We start from the raw sequence: 23160 nt of genomic DNA, 5'->3' as shown, positions 1-23160 counted from the left end.
TGTTTGCGAGTTTGGCAAACTGTCAAACAGGAAAAAGTGCGAGTTTGTTTGCGGTAGTGTAATGGCTCCTTTAGATTCCGGATGTTCTTTCGAACGATACTCACGAGCAACGCATGCAGGGACCGCTGGTCGCGGCCACGGTTTCGCCGACCTGGTACGCCTTGCCTTGGATCTGGCAGCCCCGCTTCGTCACCGATCCCTTGTACGCGTGTGACAGGAAGTGCGGCGGCAGCGTGGTCGTGGTGGTGGTCGTGCTGGTCGTAACGTTGAGCACCGTCGCCATCGACACCGGGCACTCGTACCGTGGGCAGCAGAAGCCGGAGATGGGCTCCTCGTGGCAGCCGCTGATTGGCGGCGGACACGACTGCTGCAGACAGATGATGTCGCTGCGGAAGCAGAAGCAGAAATCGCACGGATCGTCGCGTGGGATCTGCTGGGCCGACACGTACAGCTTGCCACCGTACCGGCAAGTGCCCGGTCCGAACGCGGCCGGATCTTCCTCGTCCGTGTAGTCATCCTCGTAAGACGATGGCGGGTAGTGCGGTGGCATGTGTCCGTATCCGGTGTCGTAGTGCGATCCAGGTGGTCCGTACGATGGTCCTGGAGTCTCGCCCTCTGGTTTCTTCGTAGTGCTTGGCAGGTAGCTGTCCTCTTCCGGCGCAACCGGTTTCTGCACTTCCTGTTCATCCTTGTCGTCAAACACTGGCTTAGACTGTTGCTGCAGATCATCCTCATCCTCAGCTGGCACACTTGGCTTCTCATCTCCGAACACTGGTTTCGAGCTCTGCACGTCCTCTTCGTCGGCTTCCACCGGCTTGTCAGCTTCCACTGGAACAACTGGAGCGGCAGCCGCAACCGTCGTGCTTTCCTCAGCGTCATCAACCTTCACTGGCGCCACCGTAGTCGTAGCTTCCTCATCCTTGGCAGCTTCCGTCGGCGCAGCAGTCACCTCAGCCTTGGCCGTCGTCGCTGGCACTTCCTCTTCCACAGCCGGTTCCTGTTCCTTCTCGTCCGCTACGACAGGCGCTTGCGTGGTAGCATCAGCGGCAGCAGCAACGGTAGTTGCCTCAGCAGCCGGCTTCTCGTCGTGCTCGTCCTCAACATCGTCCTGGCTAGTCGGTACAGTCTCCACGGCAGGCTTGCCGGTGTCGTCAGTTTCCTTGACTTCGTCAGCCACAACCGCTGGAGCAACTGTCGTCGCGTCATCCTCAGTCTTCTCGTCCGATGCTGGAGCGTCGGTCGCTTCCGGCTTCTCATCGGCAGCAACTGGCTTCTGTTCGTCATCAACAGCTGGTTTCTCCTCTTCGTCAGCTTCCACGGCGGCTTCCGTCGGCTTCTGTTCCTCATCAGCTTCAGCGGCGCTTTCCGTGGGCTTCTGCACTTCGTCGGCTTCCACTGGCTTATCTTCCTCGTCGGATTCAACTGGTTCCTGTGCATCGGCAACTGGCGTCGGCTTCTGTTCCTCCTCATCAGCCTCAACTGCGCTTTCCGTAGGCTTCTGCTCCTCATCAGCCTCAACTGGTTCCACCGCATCGACCGCCGGCTTCTCCTCTTCGTCAGCTTCCACAGCGGCTTCAGTCGGTTTCTGCTCTTCCTCAGATTCAGCTGGCTTGTCAGCGTCGGCAACCGGAGTCGGCTTCTGTTCCTCATCAGCTTCAACAGCGCTTTCCGTCGGCTTCTGTTCCTCGTCAGCCTCAACTGGTTCCACAGCGTCGACCGCCGGCTTCTCTTCCTCGTCAGCTTCAACTGCGCTTTCCGTTGGCTTCTGCTCTTCGTCAGCCTCAACTGGTTTCTCGGCATCGGCAGCTGGTGTCGGTTTCTGTTCCTCATCGGCTTCAACTGCGCTTTCCGTCGGCTTCTGCTCTTCATCAGCCTCAACTGGTTCCACGGCATCGACCGCTGGCTTCTCTTCTTCATCAGCCTCAACAGCGGCTTCCGTCGGCTTATGTTCCTCATCAGCTTCAACCGCGCTTTCCGTAGGCTTCGCCACTTCATCAGCTTCAACTGGCTTCTCCTCCTCATCAGACTCAACCGGTTCCTGCGCATCGGCAGCTGGCGTCGGCTTCTGCTCCTCATCAGCCTCAACTGCGCTTTCCGTCGGCTTCTGTTCCTCTTCAGCAGCTTCAACTGGCTTCTCCGCTTCGGCAGCTGGAGTCGCTTCGTCAGCTTCCACGCTGGCCTGCGTTGGCTTCTGCTCTTCCTCAACTGGTTTCTCAGCATCGGCAGCAGGCGTTGGCTTCTGTTCTTCGTCCGCTTCAGCGGCCGATTCGGTAGGCTTCTGAACTTCATCAGCTTCAACTGGCTTCTCAGCATCGGCAGCCGGAGTGGTCTTCTCTTCCTCTTCGTCTTCCACTGGTTTCTGTTCCTCATCGGCAACTGGCGTAGCTGGCTTCTCTTCCTCCTCATCGTCGGCAGGCTCGTGATCGTCGGCAACTGGCGCTGGCTGTTCTTCCTCGTCGGCTTCAACCGGAGCTTGAGTAGGCTTCTGTGCTTCGTCAGCTTCCACTGGTTTCTGTTCCTCATCGGCTTCCACTGGCGTTGGCTTCTGTTCCTCTGGCTTGTCGTCATCGGCAACCGGCGTTGGCTTCTGCTCCTCGTCAGCTTCCACAGGCTTCTCGTCGTCAGCGACTGGAGCAACTGGCGCATCCGTGGTCTTTTCTTCCTCTTCAGCAGGTTTCACCTGGTCATCCGACTCTGGCAGTGGCTTGTCGTCATCCTCGGCAGATTCAACTGGCATCGGCTTCTGTTCTTCGTCGGCTTCCTTGACCGGAGTGAAGGCAGTCGTTGGCTGTGGTTCCTCGGCATCAACTGCCGGAGCAGAAGTGCTAACCTCTTCCGCTGGTTTCTGTTCCTCGTCCTTGGCCGGGCTAACAGTGGTAGCAGCGTCAGCTGGTTGTTCCTGTTCATCGTCGGAAGCAACTGGAGTTGCTGGCTTCTCCTCTTCCTCATCGGCAGTTGGTTTCTGTTCCTCGTCGGCACTCACAACTGGAGCGTCAGTCGTCTTCTCAGTTTCGTCATCGACAACGGCTGGCTTGTCCTGTTCCTTTTCGACGTCATCCGATTCTGGCTTCTGCTCGTCGGCATCGGCAGCCGCCGGAGTAGGTTTCTGCTCTTCAGTGGTGTCATCCGATTCTGGCTTCTGCTCATCGTCGGCAGCCACCGGTGTTGGCTTCTGTTCCTCGTCAGCTTCAACTGGTTTCTGCTCCTCATCAGCTTCAACTGGCTTAGTCTCGTCGTCAGCAGACACTGGCGCCACAGTGGTAGCCGGTTTGTCTTCTTCCTCTTCGTCCTGTTCATCGGCAGCCACCGGTTCCACAGCTGGTTGTTCCTCCTCGGCAGACTCATCATCATCGGCCTTCACTGGCGCGTCAGTTGGCTTGACTTCTGGTACATCGGCCTCAACTGGTTTCTGTTCTTCGTCGGCCTCAACTGGTTTCTGCTCCTCATCGGCAACCACTGTCGTAGACTGGACTGGTGCGTCGGTAGCCTGGTCATCATCGGCAGCAACAGGCTTCTGTTCAGCTTCCTTCTCCGACTCCTGTTCGTCGTCAGCGGCAGGCGTCTGTTCCTCATCGGCAGTTGGCTTCTGCTCCTCCTCATCCTTGGCAACCTCATCCTGAGCAGGTGCGTCCGTAGTCTGCGGCTTGCTTTCGACATCATCGGCAGCAATCACTGGCTTGTCATCCTCCTTCTGTTCCTCATCGGATTCTGGAGCCTTCACTTCCTCGTCACTAACCGGAGCGACAGTCGTGGCAGGTTTGTCTTCTTCGTCAGCAACAGCTGGCTTCTGTTCCTCGTCAGCTGCGGGTGTGGCAATCTCTTCATCCTTGGCAGGTGCAACCGTAGTGGCTGGCTTATCTTCCTCGTCCGCTTCAACTGGCTTCTGTTCATCGTCAGCGGCAGGTTTCTCCGCATCCATCACTGGAGCAGCCGTGGTGGCAGCCTTGTCTTCTTCGTCAGCCTCAACTGGTTTCTGCTCAGCTTCGGTTACTCCGACGCGATCATCAGAATCGATCGAAGCCACAGTCGTCGCGGACGTCTGTTCCTCATCGGCTTCCGGTTTCTTCTCGTCATCAAAGGCCGGCTTCTGTTCCTCATCGCTCGAGACTTCAACCTCTGGCGTCTTCTCCTCTTCATCGGCGCTTGGCGCGGCAACCGTTGTGGCGGCTTCCTCAGGCTTCTTCTCTTCTTCGTCAGCGCTCGGAGCAACCATTTCTTCAGGCTTCTTCTCTTCCTCGTCGGCGATTGGTGCGGTGACAGTTGTGGCGGCTTCCTCAGGCTTTTTCTCTTCCTCGTCGGCGCTCGGAGCAACCATTTCTTCCGGCTTCTTCTCCTCTTCGTCGGCGCTTGGAGCAGCAACGGTTGTCTTCTCTTCGTCGGCGCTTGCAACAGAAGCAGTCGTAGTGACTTCCTCAGCTGGTTGTTCATCGCTAACCACCGGCTTAACCTCTTCCTCAGTTGGCTTCACCTCCTCTACCACGGCTGGCGTTTCCTCGTCCGCTTCCACTGGCGTCGGCGTCTCTTCAGCTGGCTTCTTGTCCTCCTCGCTGTCGTCATGTTCCTCCGAAGTAGGCGCAGGCACCTCCTGAACGTCGGCCTCTTCACTGCTCTCTTCCTCTCCCGCGCTCGGGTCCAAGCTCACCGGCACGTGCTCCTGCTCCTCTTCCGAGCTGACGTTCTCGTCTTCGGCTTGCACTTCCGGCTTCGGCTTGTCCTCCTCCTCGGCGGCGTCAGCACCAGTATCAGCAACCGGAGCAGCGGTAGTGGGCTTCTCCTCTTCGGCTTTGACGGTCGTGGCAGCAGGCTCATCGTGTTCCTTGATCTGATCGTCCGACTCCAGCGGCATTTGCGGGTGCAGTTCCTCCTGCGGCATTTCCGGCACACTGTCTTGGCTAACCGCCGGTGCGCTGGTGGTTGGCTCTTCGACCGGTTCGGCAACATCGGCAGCGGGAGTTTGAGCTTCCTCAGCTGGTGCGTCGGTAACAACTGGCTCAACTGGTTTGTCGGCTTCCTTTTCGGCTTCAACCTTGGCGGTGGTAGCTTCTTCCGGGGCTTGAGTAGCGGCAACCGGTTTCTCCTCCTCGGAATCGTCCTCATCGACATGTCCAGCAACGTGGTCATCAACGGTTGGCTTGAAGATTGGCTCCTCGTCATCATCCTCCGGGAAGTGAATCGAATCGTCCACAGGTTTCTCTTCCTCCTCTTGCTTGTCATCCTCAACAGGCTTCGGCTCCACTGGTTTCTGTTCTTCCGACTCCTGTTCATCTGGGAAGTGAATCGAATCGTCCACGGGCTTCTCCTGCTCCTCTTGCTTGTCATCCTCAACTGGCTTCTGCTCGTCGTCAGCTGAAACGGCTAGCGGCTGCACGGTTGTGGCTGGCACATCTTGTTCGGCCACTGGAGCCTGGACTTCTTGTTCGGTTTGCTCATCATCGTCATCAGCAGCAGGAGCGACAGCAGCAGGTTGGGCAGTGGTAACGTCATCAGCCTTTTCAGCTTCCTCATCGGCGGCGATAACTGGCTTAGTCGTGGTAACATCTTCCGAAGGAAGCTCGTCGTGAGTTTGTTCAGCCGGTACGTCATCTTCTGCCACGTCAACCTTGGCGGTGGTAGCGGATACCTCGTCGGCTGGTTCCTCGGCCTTGGCGGTGGTAGCCTGCACCTCATCCTGAGTTTCGTCCTGTTCAACTGGTGCGCTTGGTTCGTCTTCGGTGGCCTTGGCGGTGGTGGCTTCCTGAGCGGGTTCTTCATCCTTTTCGTCAGCTTGTTGTTCGACGGCCTTGACGGTGGTGGCTTCCTGAGCGTCGTCCTTTTCGTCAGCTTGCTGTTCGACGGCCTTAATGGTGGTGGCTTCCTGAGCTGGTTCTTCGTCCTTCTCATCAGCTTGTTGTTCGACAACCTTAGCGGTGGTGGCTTCCTCAGCTGGTGCCTCACTGTCATCGCTTTCTGGCTTCTGTTCCTCATCAGCTGCTGGCGCAGCAGTGGTGGCGTCAGCGACGACTGTGTGCTGTTCGACTGGTTTCTGTTCCTCATCAGCTGCTGGCGCAGCAGTAGTGGCGTCAGCGACAACAGTGTCCTGTTCCACCGGTTTCTGTTCCTCTTCGTCCAGAGCTGGTGCAGCGGTAGTCGCCTTCTCTTCCTCGACCTTTCCGACAGTGGTGGCTTCCGGCACGGAGTAAGCTGGTCGTGCGGTGGTGATCTTGGCGGGTTCTTCCGACTCATCCGAATCGGCCTCCTCGCTGTCCGAGTCCGAATCGCTGTCCGATGCCTCGTCCTGTTCGACCTTCGGCGTAGTGCTGCTCGCAACCGGGCGTCTAGTAGTGGGCTTGAGCGCTTCAACCTGGTTCGATTCGTCGTCTTCTTCGCTATCGTCGTCCGAGGTGGAGTCGCTTTCCGACTGGGCCGGTTCGTCTTCCTCCTTGGAGTCTTCCGTGGTGTCGTCGCTGCTGGACGACGAGCTGCTTTCGGTGGACGAGCTCTCCGTAGGCTTCTTGGCTTCCTGTTCCTCCTGGGTGAGTGCGGTCTCCTCGTCGCTGTCCGACTCGGACGTGCTGTCGTCCACAGCGTTGCACTTGTACGTCGGGCAGCACTCACCAGGAGCGGCTGGCACCGGGGCACAGTCCTTGGACGGAGCGGCCGCACAGCGGACCATCTCGCACTGGACGACACTGTTGGTACACTTGCAGGACTCTTGGCACTTGTTGTTGGCAGGGATGTCGGCGTTGTTCTTGTACGTGACTCCATCGACCAGGCAGTCGCCCTCTCCGGGGATGGCCTCCGGGAACATCTGGGTCTGCTCGTCTTCCTGTGGCTTGCCTGCGGCAACTGGTTGTTCCTCCTGCTTCTTCTCCTCTTCCTGTGGGATGACCGTGTTCATCTCAACGGGTTCGTCCATGTCGACGGCTGGCGCTTCCGGCTTCTTGTCTTCTTCGTCAGCGACTGGCGCGGCGGCAGTCGAGGTCATCGAGTCATCCAGAACGTGCGAGTCGGCCTCCGGCGGGTGGTGCGTGATGATTTCTTCCTCGGGCATCTCCGGGATGTGGACCGTGGTGGGTTGTTCGCTGGTTGGCACTGGCGGCAGTTCCGTCACGATGACCGCTGGCGGCAGCTCAACAAAGTCCTGCTCTGCTGGTGCGTTGTCCTCGAACTTGTGCGCTGGTTCCTTGGTGTTGGTGGTGGATTCGATTGGCTTGGCCGTGGTTAGCGAGTCGGCTTCCGGTGCGTCGGACTCCTTCTCTTCGTCTTGGGCATCATCAGCGACGACCGGTGCTTGCGTGGTCACTTCGTCGGCTTCGGCGACGCGGACGGTCGTGGTTTCCGAGTCACGGAACGGTGGCAGGTACGTTCGGCTTTCGGTAGTCAGGTCAACTTCGTCGTCGCTGGGGGTGAACGCGAACGCGGTGGTCACTTCCGGCTCTTCGGCATCGCTTTCCTTCGGTGCGAAGGTGGTGTGAGCTGCGGAGTCGTCATCGACAGCGGAGACTGTTGGTGCGACGAGGTCCTTCTCTGGTTCGGCTGGCGTTTCCGTGGTGGCGACCGCTGGTTCCTCTTCGACTTCGTTGTCCTCTGGCTTGGCGTCGTCAGCGACAGCTGGCACCGCCTGTTCCTTGTCTTCATCCTGTTGCACGGCAGCTTGAGTGGTGGCCTCCTTCTCGTCGGCTTCCTGCTGGCTTGGTCGAGCGGTGGTGGTGGCAGTTGGTTTCTCCTCTTCCTGGTCGTCCGAGGCGACTGGCGCTACCGGTTCCTGGGCTTCCTCCTCTTCGCTCTGGACATCGTCGTGGTGCACGACTGGCGTCTGCTCCTCGCTGTCTTCGTTGCTGTCCGACTTGTCGTCGATGGCAATGGCTTCCTGAACACCGTCGTCTTCCTCCGAAGGTGCCGACTCGTCACTGGTCGCCGGGGCCTTGGTCGTGGCCACCGCTTCCTCCGCCGTCTGATCGTCCGAAGCCGGTCGCAGCGTAGTAACCTGGTCCATGCCTCCGTCGCAGATGTACGTGTCCGGACAGCACATGCCCGGTTCCGGTGCCATCGCCGTGCAGTTCTTGCCCTCGTTCTCCAGCGGCGTTCCGCACTCCTGCACGGCGCACACGATGTCTCCGCGCATACAGTAGCAGTGCTCGCACGGCTTGTCCGTAATGATCATCGCTCCGTCGGCGTACGCCTCTCCGTTGTGGACGCAGTCGGTCGAGATCGAGGGGGTCATCGTGGTCGTCAGGATGAATCCAGGCGTTGGGCGCACCGTCGTCGTCATTTCGTCCTCCAGCTGCGGGAACTCTTCCTTTTCGTGATCTGTGGGTATGAGAGTAGGGTTAGGTTGGGGTGTCTAAAGACAGTTGGAAGTCTGATCTTACCGCAATCGTATCTCACTGGACAGCAGACGCCCTTGTTGTAGATCGGCTGACATCCGTCAATGTGCAGCGTACACTCCTGCATCACGCAAGTGGTCATGTTCCGAATGCAGTAGCACAGCTCGCAAGGTTTGTGTGGGTTTGATGGCACCTAATAAATAAAGAAGTGATCAGTACCAGATCTTCAAAAGCGGCGTCCTCCGATCGCCTTACTTGAGCTCCCTCCGGGTAGAAGCGGTTCTCGATCGAGCAGCCGTACTGGTCGGGCGCGCCGACGGCGGTCGAGTCCGGGCCGGCCGTCGACTGGTGGTCCACCAGCTGGACCTCCACCTCGGGGCAGGTGATCACCGGGCAGCACTGGTCCTCGCGCTTCTCGATCGTACAGTCCTGGCCGATCGCCTTCGTGAAGGGGCACACGCGCAGGTAGCACATCAGCATGCGGTCGTGGCAGGTACAGTTGAGGCAGGGCTCGTTCGTCATGATACGGTCACCCTCGCTGTAGTGGTTGTAGTTGTAGTAGCAGCCCGCCGACTCGCCGTACGTCTCCAGGTCAGTCTGATCGCTCTCGTACATGGGTGCTGCGAGGGGAAGAAAACGTGGTTAAGTTGAGTTCAACAAGCTTGCGTGCAAGTTGTATGCAAGTTTGGTTGCGAGTTGCGTCGTCCACTTTGTGAAGTCATGTCTCGAGTCTTAATACAGATTTGGAATGGAATTCTAGTGAGATTCTAATTTCGACACCTCTATTACGGACTTCAAACTCAAGGTACCAGTACAACGTTGGTGATTTTTTCGAAGTGACAAGTGATAAAATTTAAGAGTGTGTTGCTCAACGAAAGGTAAGTGAAGTGAGTGAAAGTGAAGTGAAAAAAATCCTGCAAACGGTAAGTAACGATCAGTCAATCTGTCAAACAGTCAATGTCAATAGTGACGAACAGACTTTATCGGAAGTTCCTATGATCGCCGAAAAGTTTTAACGATTTGCACGCAAGTTCCGTGCAAGTTGCACCCATCCTCACGGGGTCTAATCAACCAGATCGGAGTGATGTTTAAGGTCTTAATGGTTTTGAACTCTCCACAATTCTTCCGGCAGATGCGCGCCAAAGAACTCGCTCGCGATAAAACATTTGATATGACCCTCATCGTAAAAGATATGGCGCATTAAACGAGGAGACAGCCGCCAGTCGACCCACCAAAAAAAAGTTCATCTCAAAGCGGCGTCGGCACATCGGTTTGATATATCCAGGCTAAATGTACTGCATAAAAAGCTCATATATAAAATTCGTCTTCGTCTCAAACTCCATCAGAGAACGATGACGAAGTAAATCATACTCCCCGGCAAGAACGTCAGTCCAAAGTCAACCCATCCTCGCTCGACTGCGAATGTTCACTTTTCCGAGGAAACATTGCGAAACCTCCGGGTCTATTTCCTCCAAGCTGTCGACTCAATTTGTGTGGATCGCAAACATTCGCGCACGTGTGTCTCCGACGGCCTGACAACTTTCTTGCTCTATTATACAACACACATCCCTTTTTACGACCCTCCACCCCCCGCTTAAACCCTTATTTCCAGGAAAATCTCATAACCGGAAAGACAAAAGCGCCGCGCCGGAAAAACTTTCTCCACCCAGGACGACGGGCCAAAAAATTATGAATCATTCCTGTCATATCTTGTTTACGTTGCCAAAAACGGAAACAGACTAGGAGAGCGAGTGTCCGCCGTGGCGAAATGCACACAGATGTTAAGTTAATTATCGAGATAAATCATCGTGCCCAACTTCGTTGGCGTCGTCCTTCTTCCTTGCAGACTTCCCTGGAAGGACTGTATTAAGGGTGTGTGAAAGGACCTGTCAGCGGGGTAAACAAAGCGGAGGTGACAACAAGGGGTGCCAATTATCTACTGCCGTGACGGATGATTGTTTGGACGTCGTTTCGGGCCGACCATGTGTGAAGGAGGGAAAATTTGGAGGGTGAGATGTCCAGGTTGGGCTTCCCTATTGCGGACGTCGGATTTGAGGTACTTGGTTGAAACATTTTTTTAATAGCGATGTGAAGTGTGCGGTGAAATTTGCATCAACAGCTGAATATGGAAAAGAGAATATTTTTTCAGAGAGCTTCCCGATCACGGACGTAGGAATCGAGGTACCTCTTGGAAGACTAACGAAAAAAATGTAGTGAAGTGAAAAGTGTAGTGAAGTGTGCGTCCCGATTTCAAGGTAAGTCAGTGAAGAAAGTGATGTCCCAATCACGGACGTAAGAATCAAGGTACCCGTGAAACCAACTAGGATATTTTGAAGTGAATAGTGAAGTGATTCAGCAGGTAAGTCAGTGAAAGTGTGCAAAAGTGAACATCTCCAGAAAACGGTAAGTTATAACCAGTCAATCTGTCACCAGTCAATATAATCTCTAACGAGAATGTCAAAACTTTCCCGGCAGCGCCGTTCCCGGTCGCCGCAAAGTTTTGTCATACTCCCCGAGGGAGTTCGCCCAAGTTTCACTACGCTCCGCCCGGAACAGGTGAAATCTCGGGAACGACCTCCCCAAACAAGACGCAAACATAACCTCCCACCGTACACGACGGCTTATGAATTATAGATAACTATCACTTCATCTTCTCCGCGCCGGTGTGCGCTCTTTTGCTGTTTGTCCCGAAATTCAACAAGGGTGGGTTGATTTTTATCTGATTATATTAAGCCCTGTCCACCGCACGCCGCGTCGAGATGTGGTGTTTACTCTCAAGATGAGCACCAGAAATTGCCTGTAATTAGATGTTTGCCTCCCCGTCCCTTCCCACGAGAAATTAAACCTATGACACATTTATTTACCCAACTTTATTCCTCCCCGACCTCTTCGATGCCGCAGAAAACGATACTTGATGAATATTCATTCAGCCGCTGCTGCGGCAGTGTCCTACAAGTCCGGAAATTGGGATTATATCATGGGCTCGCCAGACCGACCTTCTTGCGCGTCTCGTTATCTCCTCGTCGACATCGCGTCCCGTGCAATTCCGTTTGGCGACAACGACCGGGGTGGGGACCACCCCACCACCAGACGGCACAATCAGGAATCAGCCAAGTAGAAGAAGCGAGATTTTGGAGATGGAAGGCGGAAGCGAAATTGGACAGCCGGGAGATCTTAATTGCATCTTGTCGCCAGGAACCGATCTCCTCCGCAGTCCCGGTTGACGTCGCGCGTTCCACTTTGGGAGTTGTTTAGCGTGACATTGATTTTAATTTCTGCCTTCTGCGCGTCGCAAGAAGAGGTGGAGAATTCTTCTTATTTTCGGGGGACGGGGCAGGTGAAGTCATAAGACGGTTAATTTATGGACGGCCCCCTCGGCTTCTCGCCGCTCCGCGGCGGTTGCGTGCCGATCTTGATCTCGCAGAAGAGAGCTGGAGGAACCTAGAGAGCCGGAACGGTGGCTTGTTATAACGGTAGTGAACTTGGCAGTGACGGCGACGACGCCCGCAAGTACCTTGCTTTGTCTTGCTCGGAAAAGCTCCCATGGGCCTCGGAGAAGAGGAGGTGAACTTTAGAGGGTGTGAAATCCGACTTTTGCGTCGTTGTTGGTCACGGAAGTTGGCGCGCGCCAAACGGAAGGAAGAAAAGGTGATCTTGAACGCGGAAACTGCTGCAGATCTATTTCGGTTTCACAATGGCAACGGGGGGCTGTTCTGGGTGATGTTAAACAGAGTGGTTATTACTGCTCTTAAGATTTGCTGACATGGAGTCGGTTTGCTGCACCGCTGCAAGAATTAATGCAAATTGCACTCGAAGAAGGTCGTTGACGGTGTATCTGGCGCTGGAAATGATACTTTTGATGTGTTACGCCGATAAGTCGTCTAATAGGGACTATTGCTTCGTTTCCCTTACATGAAATTCATAAATTCGAAACAACTCTATTGCTATGAAAAATTCATTACTTCTAATACGGACGTCAACGTAAAAAAAATATGACATCTCTAATACGGACGTAAGAATTTAGGTACCCGTCAACTTGAACTTTTTGATGTGAAAAGTGACATGGTTTAGTGGATTAGGCAGGTAAGTCAGTAAAAGTGTCAAAAAGAAGACTATGTTCAGTGAGTGAAGAGTGCATTTCCCTAACACGGACGTAAGAGTTGAGGTACCCTCGGACTAACTTGAAAAAATTGAAGTGAAAAGTGAAATAATTTAGTGGATAAAGCAGGTAAGTCAGTGAAGGTGCTCAAAGGTGATCAACTCCTAGGAACGGTAAGTATATTCTGTCAATCTGTCAATCAGTCAATACTGTCTCCAATGAGAATCTCAAAATTTTGCCGGCAGTACCGTTCTAGGTCGTCGAAAAATTGTGTCTTGCTCTCTGCGGATATTTGCTCTTAGAAGCAACTTCCCTAAACAAGACGCAAACTGACCTCCCTGTTACGGATGTCAACTGAAAGGTTCTTGCCAGCTTCCGAATCAATATTTAAAAATCGATTCAAAACAACCCTTCATTATTCCACCTCGCTGCTACACCATCTAATTTGATTTATAGCCAATTCGATGGTTATTAACCTAGCAATCACGCCATAAATTCAATCCCCCGCAGGCCACCACCGCGCGCCGCCTTCCCATTAGGGAAGTCATTTGACAAACAAATTAAGGGGATATTAGCGATCATCATTTTGCGCTGGCACAGCACACCAAGTATCGATTCCATTTCCGGACCCTTCCGCGAGACGGTGGGAAAATCGATTACTCCTTGGACAATTTCTAAGCCTGCGCCGAAAATGCCAAAATTCTTGCGGTAGTTCCGCTTCAACTTTTGCCAATCTTGGTTAATTAGCGGCGGCTGCCTTGTATTAAATTAAATTATGGGAACTCTCCTGTGTGCCGCAAACCACAATAGAGCCATCACTCATTCCGACCTGACAAAACAACAGACTTCCCTACAGAAATAATTTGGAAATGTCAAAAAACTCATTCCGGGACGGTCCAAACTTTTGCCGCTGCCCAAAAGTATAGATAATTAGATTGGTGCGCGGTCGTCGCTTCTTGGCCTAGCTCTTATCTTCTAGTTGGCGATGTTCTTCTTGGCGCGTCCAGACTAGCGGAACCTGGACGCGCGCGCGTTGATTTGGGTCAAATCTGCGCCCGGAGGTAGACTCGCAAGAAGAAGTTGAAGAAGAGTCCGGTTTTCGGACACGGTCCGGTGAGTGTTTGCTCAGCAATCACAACTAGAGGAAGATGTGGCGTTGAAAAGTGGGTGCTTTTGTTGGAACGAGTGTTGCTTCCCTATTACGGACTTCAAGATTGAGGTACCTATGACCTTTTCGATTATAAAAACACTAAAATTAGTGATGTAAGGTAAGTTCTGATGTTTTAAAGGTAAGTGCAGTGAACGGTGAGCAACTTTGCAAAGTTCCATCTCTATTACGGACGTCAAAAAATAGGTACCAATGACCTTTTCGGCGACAAACGCTGAAATAAAAGGTAAGTGTTGATGTTTAAAAGGTAAGTGCAGTGAAAAGTGACTCTTCGATGCAGCAGTTTGGATCCCACAGCGGTAAGTACAATCTGTCAACCTGTCAACTGTCAAAATCAAGGAGACCCCCTCAATGAGGTGCGCTCCCTTCGAAAGGTCGACGCCCTGCGTCTACTCACTTCGAAGGGAACGCAGGTCTTCCTACTCAATCCCACGACTCAGCTGATGATGACATTTTTGTTGTCATTAAGACCGTACGAAACAAGTGCACTCCATCAGTTTTCTGTCGGGGAGACAAACACCGAGGGGTGAAGAAAACGTGGTTTTGTTTGCGTTCCAAAATTCTTTATAATTGCGCGCGCCCACTTCGAAATCGGACGCTGCTTATGGTAATTAAAGAGTGGGCCCCACTTCGAGGAACTTTGACCGATAAAGCGATTCCTCCGATTAGCTTGAATTAACCAATCGCGAAACCAGGACATCCAACTGGACTCTCGATAAGCCCAATTAGCTGGAGCGCGCTCAACGAGGTGCGATTTATGGCGCCTTGCTTCGAAGATCCGAGCTGAGAGATCCAAACCGACCATAATTGGCAGCGAAAAACGGTTTCGCGCGCGCCAGAGTCCGGGGGGTCCACAAATTTTCACCTCACCTTTCTTTCCGGACGTCAGTTCGTCGGAAATATCTGCGCAATTAACGACTTGTTTCATATCGCGTAGAGTTTACATTTTTTCTCTCTCTTCTGTTTGGCCCGAAATGCTTTTAATTTCGACAGCATGACCTATGAAGTTTGACGTCAGAAGCCGAAGGCGTGCGGAGTGTACATGACAATAAATGTCGAATCCGACGACGACGATGTAGTTTTGCCTCAAGTTACGGTGCTTTGATGGGGCGAGATGTCTCACGGTTGGTTGGCATTTTGTTACGGTTGAAGTCGCGAAAGAAATCATTCCCGGAAGGAGTTGTCTGGCAAGCGAGTGGGAGCAGTGACAGGGAGAATATGTCAAGATTGAAATTTGATAAGGGGAAATGCCTTCGGGGGTCGTTGTAACTTCCAGGTAGAAGTTCTGTCAATCAATAAAAGAATTCATTATTTTGTTGGAACTGTTTGACGCCATCTCTAATGCAGACTTCAAAATCAAGAAACCTCTTTGATCAAATACGATGGGGACAGTTTTAAGAGTTAGCTTTTGTGTTAGCACTTCTATTACGGACTTCAACAGTGAGGTACCTCAGAGCGAAATCCAGATTTTTTTTGCTGTAAGGTAAGTTTCGATCCAAAAGGGTAAGTACTAAGTGAATATCGCCGGAAACAAGATTTTTCGACACATTGCAGTGCAAAAATGATGTGTCATCTCAACCTGGTAAGTACATCTCTGTCAACTTTCAATATTTAATAAGAAAACTAGATTTTGCTCTTTAAATGATGTTTGTTCTGTTTCTCTAATACAGACTTCCAAATCAAGAAACATCTTCGATTAAATACAATAGTGACAGTTTAAAGAGTTTTTTCTATTACGGACTTCAACAGTGAGGTACCTCAGAGCGAAAACCTGAATTTTCTGCTGTAAGGTAAGTTTCAGTCCAGAGGGGTAAGTACTAAGTGAGCATCGTCGGAAAAATGACACATTGATAAGGTGTCATTTCAACCTGGTGAGTACATCTCAGTCAACTGTCAATCTGTCAATATTTTATAAGATGTTTGTTCTGTTTCTCTAATACAGACATCAAAATTAAGAAACCTCTTTGATAAAATACGATGATGACGGTTTAAAGAGTTAGCTTTTCTATTACAGACTTCAACATTGAGGTACCTCATAGCAAAATCCTGATTTTGCTGCTTTAAGGTAAGTTCAAATCAAACAGGGTAGGTACTAAGTGACGTGAAAACAAGATTTTTCGACACATTGTAGTGCATAAATGATGTGTCATCTCTTTCATGGTAAGTACAACTCTGTCAATCTATCAATATTTCATGAGAAAACAAGATTGTTGAGCAAACCAGCTTTTCTAGCCCGAAAAAGCTGTGCTCTGAGCACACAAATCCCCGAGTATATCACAACCACATAATTATTAATTCATCCCCCCACGTTGCTGCTACCTTTTTGCGGGTTGACGTCAGGGACTTAACTTTGGACGGCATTTGCACCGGGGCACGTCCGTCGAAAGTGGATCAAAGCCAGAATGAATGCAAAATTTAGCGACTCATTCAGCCAGGATTTGACCCGGTTTCGGATCACAAAACGAGGAGGGGGATTTGTGCGAGCTTGCAACATTGTCTAATTGTAATTCATAATCCGTGTCTGGGCTCTGGAAACTCATGTGGGTGCTTCCCACCACAGCTTGTAATTCAAGAACTGTTAGGCACCCATCAACATTTTTTCGTCAGAACTTTTCTCAAATGGCTGTTTACAGCCACTTCGGCGCTCGCTCCAAAACAAAAATAACAACAACGAAACACACCATAATGACCAGGTTTCGGTTCAATCTAATGCCGGGCAATAAGCCCGCGTAATTTACCCCCTTCGCGCGGGGCCAATCTTCTCTGGATATTGCGGTATAAACGTGGATTCCGGTTGGTGGAATTGTAGCAAAATACACCATTCTGACTGCCGGGCTCGGCAGCATCCCACTCTGGCAGGTTGAGGAGACTAACTCAAACGACTATGAGACAATTAACCTTTAGTGGTTTATGGTTAGCGGAGCGAATAGGGAAGGAAATTTGGCTGGGAACATCTCGGGGAGGGGCGTTACCATGGGGTGGAGATGCTGCCTAGAATGGCCGGGCTCAGGTGTGATGATGACTTCCGGGCAATTACACTGGTTGGCGAAAAGGTTTGAAATGTCGTGAGGGAACTCCTCATTCGAGAATCGAACAAAAATTTGCACCAAATAATAATTTACTTCAATTACGGACTTCAAAATCAAAGTACCTACACAAATATCCAGTAATAATGCTTTTTCAAGGTAAGTGCGATCTCTATTACGGACGTCAAATTTGAGTTACCACTTCTCGGAATGTGAAAAGCTTATAGTGCAGTGTAGTGTAGTGAAGTGTGTTCGTGAAAAAGATGAGAGTTTCAATGCTGGTAAGTACTAAATCTGTCAATACTGTCATCTGTCAATAGTCTTAAGAGCTAAGGTAGGCTTCACAGAATTAACACATTTTTCTTATAATGTAGAGAGAATGCTAAGAATCTTAAGAAAAGGGTTTCGTTGAAATGATTCTTCAAATAGGGACTTCAAAATCAAAGTTCCAATACATAAATTCTGTTAAAATTGTCTTAAAGGTAGGTAAGCTTTCTATTACGGACGTCAAATTTGAGGTACCACTTCTCTGAGTGTGAATATCTCATAGTGCAGTGTAGTATAGTGAAGTGTGTTCGTGAAAAATATGAGAGTTTCAAAGCTGGTAAGTGCAAAGTCTGTCAATTCTGTCAACTGTCAATATTCTTAAGAACTAAGGTAGACTTCACATAATTTTATATTTTTCTAATTATGTAGAGATAATGCTAAGAATCTCAAGAAAAGGGTTTCGTTGCAATGATTCTTTGAATAGGAACTTCAAAATTAAAGTCTCAACACATAAATTCTGTTTAGATTATTTTCAAGGCAAGTGAGCTTTCTATTACGGACGTCAAATTTGAGATACCACTTCTCTGAGTGTGAATATCTCAGTGCAGTGTAGTGTAGTGAAGTGTGTTCGTGAAAAAGGAAGACAATTTCAATGCTGGTAAGTACAACCGTCTGTCAATTCTGTCAACTGTCAATAGTTCCAAGTGCCAAAGCAGGTTAAATCCACTTGTTTTGAAGAAAATCCTCATTCTACGTCTCGTCTCAAGCAGACGCTTCCAAGAACGAAGATTTCTCACAGAAAACAAGTTGGCAAGACTTTCGCCCAAGCTCATCGCCATCCAATTAACCGGGCAAAATATGTCATGGTAATGGATATTACCGCGGTGTGCGCAGTGCATCGCTTCAAATTTGGCCATTTGCCCAAAAAGTGAAATTTAATAGCTTCTCACCATAAGCTTTTCAGCGTTTCTGGGCGGCGGTGATGTAATCGGATGAAAAGGAAAATCTACTCCACACGGGAAGTAGACGACTTAAATGGCCTTTTTAGCGCAGTCAGACAGCTCAGTCATGTCCAGAGGTCGGTTCTAATTTTAGCATCCTTCTTCACTGCAAGCCTAATGGGCCCATTAGCCTCCAGATGACAGCTAATGTGCATGAATTAGTGCGGCGATACCGCCGCTTAATGGAGTTCGCACTTGCAGTAAACGAGCGTATTTTAGCGCGAATTTGACCGATTCTAAAAAGCACAAATTCACGGTCACGTGAGTTTAATCACATTTTCCCCGAGCGCGCGCGCTTCGCGCGCCTGGCCTTGCACAAGATAAACCCAAATCTCGCACCGTCATAACAACCCGAAACGCAATTGCACTCCTGAAGTGAAGTCGAGGCAGAACGGTAATTGGGCCGGGATTGTTTGTGTTGCTGATAATTAGCCCGGGGTTCAATGGAATTGTGGGGTGGTGATTTGGTTGCGGTTGATTTCGGTCTGTTTTGAATTATATCAAATGAATTTGGAAATTTTGATGCATCATGATTCGGTTGCAATCTGTGGAACGGATTGGTTCTAGTGGTGATGAAGTTTGCAGAAGTGAATTTGTTCTAATAAACGTTTTGAAATTATTCCAAATTGAAATATTGAATGCAATAAATGAAATATTATTACTGCTTACTCTTCGAGCATTTTGAGCCAAAAACCGACCAAAAAAGTTTATTCTACGTTAAACTGGACACTTTTTGGTGAAACGTCTGAATCAGACGTTTGCCAAAAATCGATCCAACTTGTCCCAAAATGTCTGGAAACAACACAAATCATTAATTTAACATATCCAAGATGAACTGGGCACTTTTTAGCGATTCGTCTGAATCAGACGTTTAACCAAAATCGTTCTAACTCGTCAGCTCGATTATAGAATTTTCAGAAAAATACAAATCACATTTTTCCAGCTCAAAACAACAAATAATCGGAGTAATTTATGTTTCTTTACTAAAGTGACTTCAATTACGAACTTCAAAGTTAAGGTACCTTAAGGATCAAGTTAAGGATTGATATAGAATTTTGAGGCGAAGTGTAACATAAAAAATGTGTAGTGAAGTGTCAACCACTGTCATTCTGTCAACTCTGTCAAACCAAACTTTCAGTCTTTTATTGCCCAAAGGCTACTTACCGGCATTAACGTGTGACGCCACTAGTAACGTGGCTACTATTAGCAAGGATGCTATCGTTTCGAGCCCCTGGAGGCTCGAACTCCTGCTGATCATGGCGACTGTTTCCTTACACCCTGCGAAAGAAAAGAAAAGAAAGATCTAGGTCAGTCACTGCGCATGCTGATTAGCGACGAACCCCCCCGTCTGCTTTCAAGAGGATCAATTGATCTGAACAACAACATTAGTCGCAGACGAAGAGAAGCAAAAAACAGCTAATGGTTGCTTCCCAGCGTCCGAAGAAAGCTTCTTTTTTGGCAAAAATTTGAGCGCCCGGGGTGACCTACTAACGATTACCAAATTACCATCGCGCAGCGATTGATCGATTCAAATTAAGCGGTGAGCACTCGGGGCTTGAGATTCTCACAACACAACACACTCGAAAATTTTGAGGGGAGCGCGATAAAGGAAAGTAAAAACGGTTTCGAGGAAGCTCGGCCAGGTACTTTCACTGGATGTCGGCTCATTAACGAAACGCCCCTAGGCGTTTGAAGCTCTCCGTTGAGGAATCACGAGGGGGGGTCTCTTCCAAATCCTCTCGCGCGGACCTCTGGCCCGCATGTGGATGCTGCTGCGCAGCGTTGATTACATTGACTTACTTTTTCCCGCAAAAAAAACTCTCCTTTTCCCAATGATTCGAGTCTTCTCCGGGGTGTGAGACTCTCCGCTGTGAAGAGAGTCTTTTGTAGCTTTTCCCCACCTCTCACATGAGCTGCTGGTGCTGCTACTTTGATATTTATGTCAGTGTTTCTTTTTTTTCATAAGTGGCATATTATTATCATTACTGTAAAAACTGGTTCCTTCCTGTGCTGCGCTGCGCGAGCTTTCGCACCATCGCGTCCAATCCGGTTTTGGGTAGCCAATCTCTGCTCTATATTTATTGCCTGCCCGCGTCGCTTTTATTTCGCTGAGCTGGGCTGCATTCCGCACCGCATCGATCTGCCGGTCGGTCAAGTTCGAGTTCAGCGCACGGTGTACAAGACCCCGCTCAAGATCATGGTCAACGCGCGCTCTGACGACGCAGTTCAACTCCCTCCGCGAGTCAACAAGGGGCACGGAGGGAAATCTGCGAGCGTTTTTGAGTCGAAAAGCGACCAAAAAACTTAACTGGAGACTTTTTGGGTGAAACGTCTGAATCAGACGTTTGACAAAAATCGTCCCAACGTGTCCCAAAATGTCTGGGAACATCACAAGTTAAATATTTAAAGTATCCACGGCGAACTGGACACTTTTCACCGAAACGTCTGAATCAGACGTTTCACCAAAATCGTTCCAGCTCCTCCCCACGTTATCAAAATTTCTCGAAACAAAACAAATCACAAAAAAGTGCCACCAACCAATCTCAAATCCATAAATTCCCCGCTCAAAAAATCCAAACAATCTTTTCCTTCAGTGTGATTTACGTTTCTTGCGTCTTTTTTATTCTTTTTCGCGCTCGAAATCGTTGCTTGATGATGCAGATCTCGTCGTGACCAAACCAAGTCGACGCGATGTGGGACAACGGCTGCTGAAAGCACAACGGTTCCTCAGATATTGCGTAACTTTATGCTTCTGTGACGACGACGACGACACAACTGGTTTTGTGGAATTGGATTTCTCGCGCGCGCGAACAACTTGGCGCGTAAGGAGGGAAAAAAAAGGATGATGACGGTTTCGGTGGCGGTGGCGTTGGCAGTCCCCCGCAAGGACTGAGTGGAAATGTGGTTTGAGCAAGGATTTAATTTTGTCACAGAGTTATAAATCGGAAATACCACTTTGTGTGTGAGTCGAGTGGGAATAGAGGGGAGAGGGGGCGTTAAGGGGATTTTTGGTATATTATGCCGGATTTATTTGCGAGCTGGCGGTGCGGTGAGCTTTTGAAGGACGGATTCTGGGAAAGTTTGTGGCCGTTTGGAGCTGGGAGTGGTTGAACTATCAGAAATAAAGTGTGATGAAGTCATGCTTGAATCATGACAAGAAAGTTTTACGACCCTGCACGAAGGAGCTGATTTATGTATCAAAAATGTTTTTTTCTTAATTTAAGCATTTTTCAAGAAAAGACCAAAGAAATAACGATAATTCGAAAAGATAAATTTAGCTTACGTCTCTAACTTAAAAAAAAGCAAGTCAACAAAAAACTCGTCCCAAAATGCTTCCCAAACAGGGAAAATCTGTTTAAAGACCTAATTTACAACGATTTTATAGATTTCCACCAAAAATCGATTGCTTAGAATTGCTTAGAATTGTTTAGAATTGCTTCGAATAGCTTAGAATTGTTCGGAATTGCATCCAATTGTTTAGAATGGATGCTTAAGGGTGATTATAATTGTTTAGAATTGCTTAGAATTGTTTCGAAAAATTATATTTAGTAATTTTTGGCAAGAGGACTGTGTTTTCATACATTTAAAAGTAAACACAAATTGTGAGAGCAGTTTCTCCCACGGTTGAGTGTCAAAACAGAACTCAACCTGCATAAACCAATCAAATTCATCAATCTCGAGTGCGATGACCCTTTTCGCAGCGTTGCCAAGTTCATCCAACTGCTCTCCAACCCAATATTAATTGCCTTCTTTGGGCCCCTCTATCAAGGTTAAGTCATCTTTCTCAGAGCTCCCCGGCCTCGAAACCACCTCAAGTGTCAATCTTGGGCGCCGCCGCCACCGAACTCGAAAGCATAAACCCTTAACTGGATCTCGACAAACAGCTGGGCTGAGGCCCCCCCTCTCCAAGGTCAGTAGCACGGCTCATCAATATCGAGGCGGTGATTGAGTAGTCCACCACTTAAAACTTGCCCAAGTGGGAGCCCCTCTCGAATCTTTCATCTTGTATCTTCTTCGATTTTTTCTGTTGTTGGACCTTCAATTGCCCGGTACACAATTACACCTCTCAATCGGATTAGCGCGGAGACCTTGATATTTCCCGGCTCATCTTCTGGGTCAATCGGTTGCCCTTAACCTACCCGAAAATTTCTAGAAATTAGACCAACTAGTACGCCCCCCTCATTGTTGAGCCTTCCACTTGTTTGCCTTTTCTTTTTTTTTCGCAAACTCCCACACTCTAATTTGGGGTCTCCTCTTTGAACGAGCGTGTGTGTGTATGTGCGTGAAATTAGCCCCCTTCACCGCAGATAATGATGCATCTCTTCGTCTTTTTTTTTTCAAGCCGCGTGTAACCTTTTGGCCCAAAACAACAACATAAGCAAGAAAAAACGCGATACGTGAGGGGTGGATCCGCCCTCACTCACGCGCTCCTTATTAGGGAGGAAACTACTCGGTGCGCGCTAAATTAGCCCCCGGCCCGGAGGTCGCCGAAAGAGTTAATTGACCGCGCGCGCCTAAAGTTCAATTGAAGCTTTCCGGAGAGGAAGAGCAGCGCACTCGTTGGAAAACTGGACATTTCCCATGCGAGGTTCTTTGCGGGTTCTTCGGTGGTTTTAAAGGGGGGAGGTACCTCGGAGTCATTGCTAAAGGAAATGTGATCAATTGTGAAGTTGAAGGGGTAATTGTTGATTTGACGCAAGATTTTCGGATAATATGACAACTTTGAAAGAATTTTAGCAAAATAGTTAGGGAACCTCGCCGTGTAACACGTCTCTGCTACATTAAACGAGGTTGCCGCCATGACAAAAAATGTTGACTGGATCTTCAAGAACAAGATCTATTGATTGAAGTTTTGGGAAACCTCACCCATCGCGCACCTCGAAGTGTATTTTGTTTCTACTTTATTTAACGAAGTTCAAGGCGCAAGAAAATGCCGGTTCTCTGATTAACCAGACATTGCGTAGCTCACGTGACAACTTTGGAAGATTTTTAAGTAAAAAGGCGAAGGAACCTTGTCGTATAACACGTCTCTATTACATTAAACGAGGTTACCGCCATGGCAAAAAATGTTGACTAGATCTCCACGAACAAGATCTATTGATCAAAGTTTTTGGAAACCTCGCAAATCGGGCATCTCGAAGTTTTTTTTGTTACTACTTTATTGAACGAGGTACGGTCGTACTGAATAACCAGACATGTGATAACTTTGAAGTTTTTTTTAGTTAAAAATGAGGGAACCTCGCCATTTAACACGTCTCAACTTCATTAAACGAGGTGTCCGCCTTGATAAGAA

At 49.6% G+C, this 23160-nt stretch overlaps 2 protein-coding genes across 5 annotated transcripts in view; both read right to left on the bottom strand.

Moving 5' to 3' along the window:
* The window catches only part of LOC120431108 (trafficking protein particle complex subunit 1), a 370102-nt gene that overhangs the window by 78494 nt on the left and 268448 nt on the right, over nucleotides 1-23160 (bottom strand). The gene's annotated exons all lie outside the window — the stretch shown is intronic.
* LOC120430611 (titin) overlaps nucleotides 1-23160 on the bottom strand; it is a 79339-nt gene that overhangs the window by 2817 nt on the left and 53362 nt on the right. For all 4 annotated transcript variants that reach the window (XM_052706606.1, XM_052706607.1, XM_052706609.1 and 1 more), the window contains exons 3-6: nucleotides 19032-19145; nucleotides 8562-8926; nucleotides 8352-8499; nucleotides 105-8289 (exon numbers count right to left, since the gene is read on the bottom strand). In XM_052706606.1, the coding sequence (XP_052562566.1) occupies nucleotides 105-8289; nucleotides 8352-8499; nucleotides 8562-8926; nucleotides 19032-19125 (8792 nt within the window). In that variant the 5' untranslated portion in view covers nucleotides 19126-19145. The remainder of the gene's footprint in view (nucleotides 1-104; nucleotides 8290-8351; nucleotides 8500-8561; nucleotides 8927-19031; nucleotides 19146-23160) is intronic.

Source organism: Culex pipiens, chromosome 1, assembly GCF_016801865.2.
Source record: "Culex pipiens pallens isolate TS chromosome 1, TS_CPP_V2, whole genome shotgun sequence".
NCBI lineage: Eukaryota > Metazoa > Arthropoda > Insecta > Diptera > Culicidae > Culex > Culex pipiens.
This window is presented reverse-complemented; position numbering and strand designations above follow the sequence as displayed.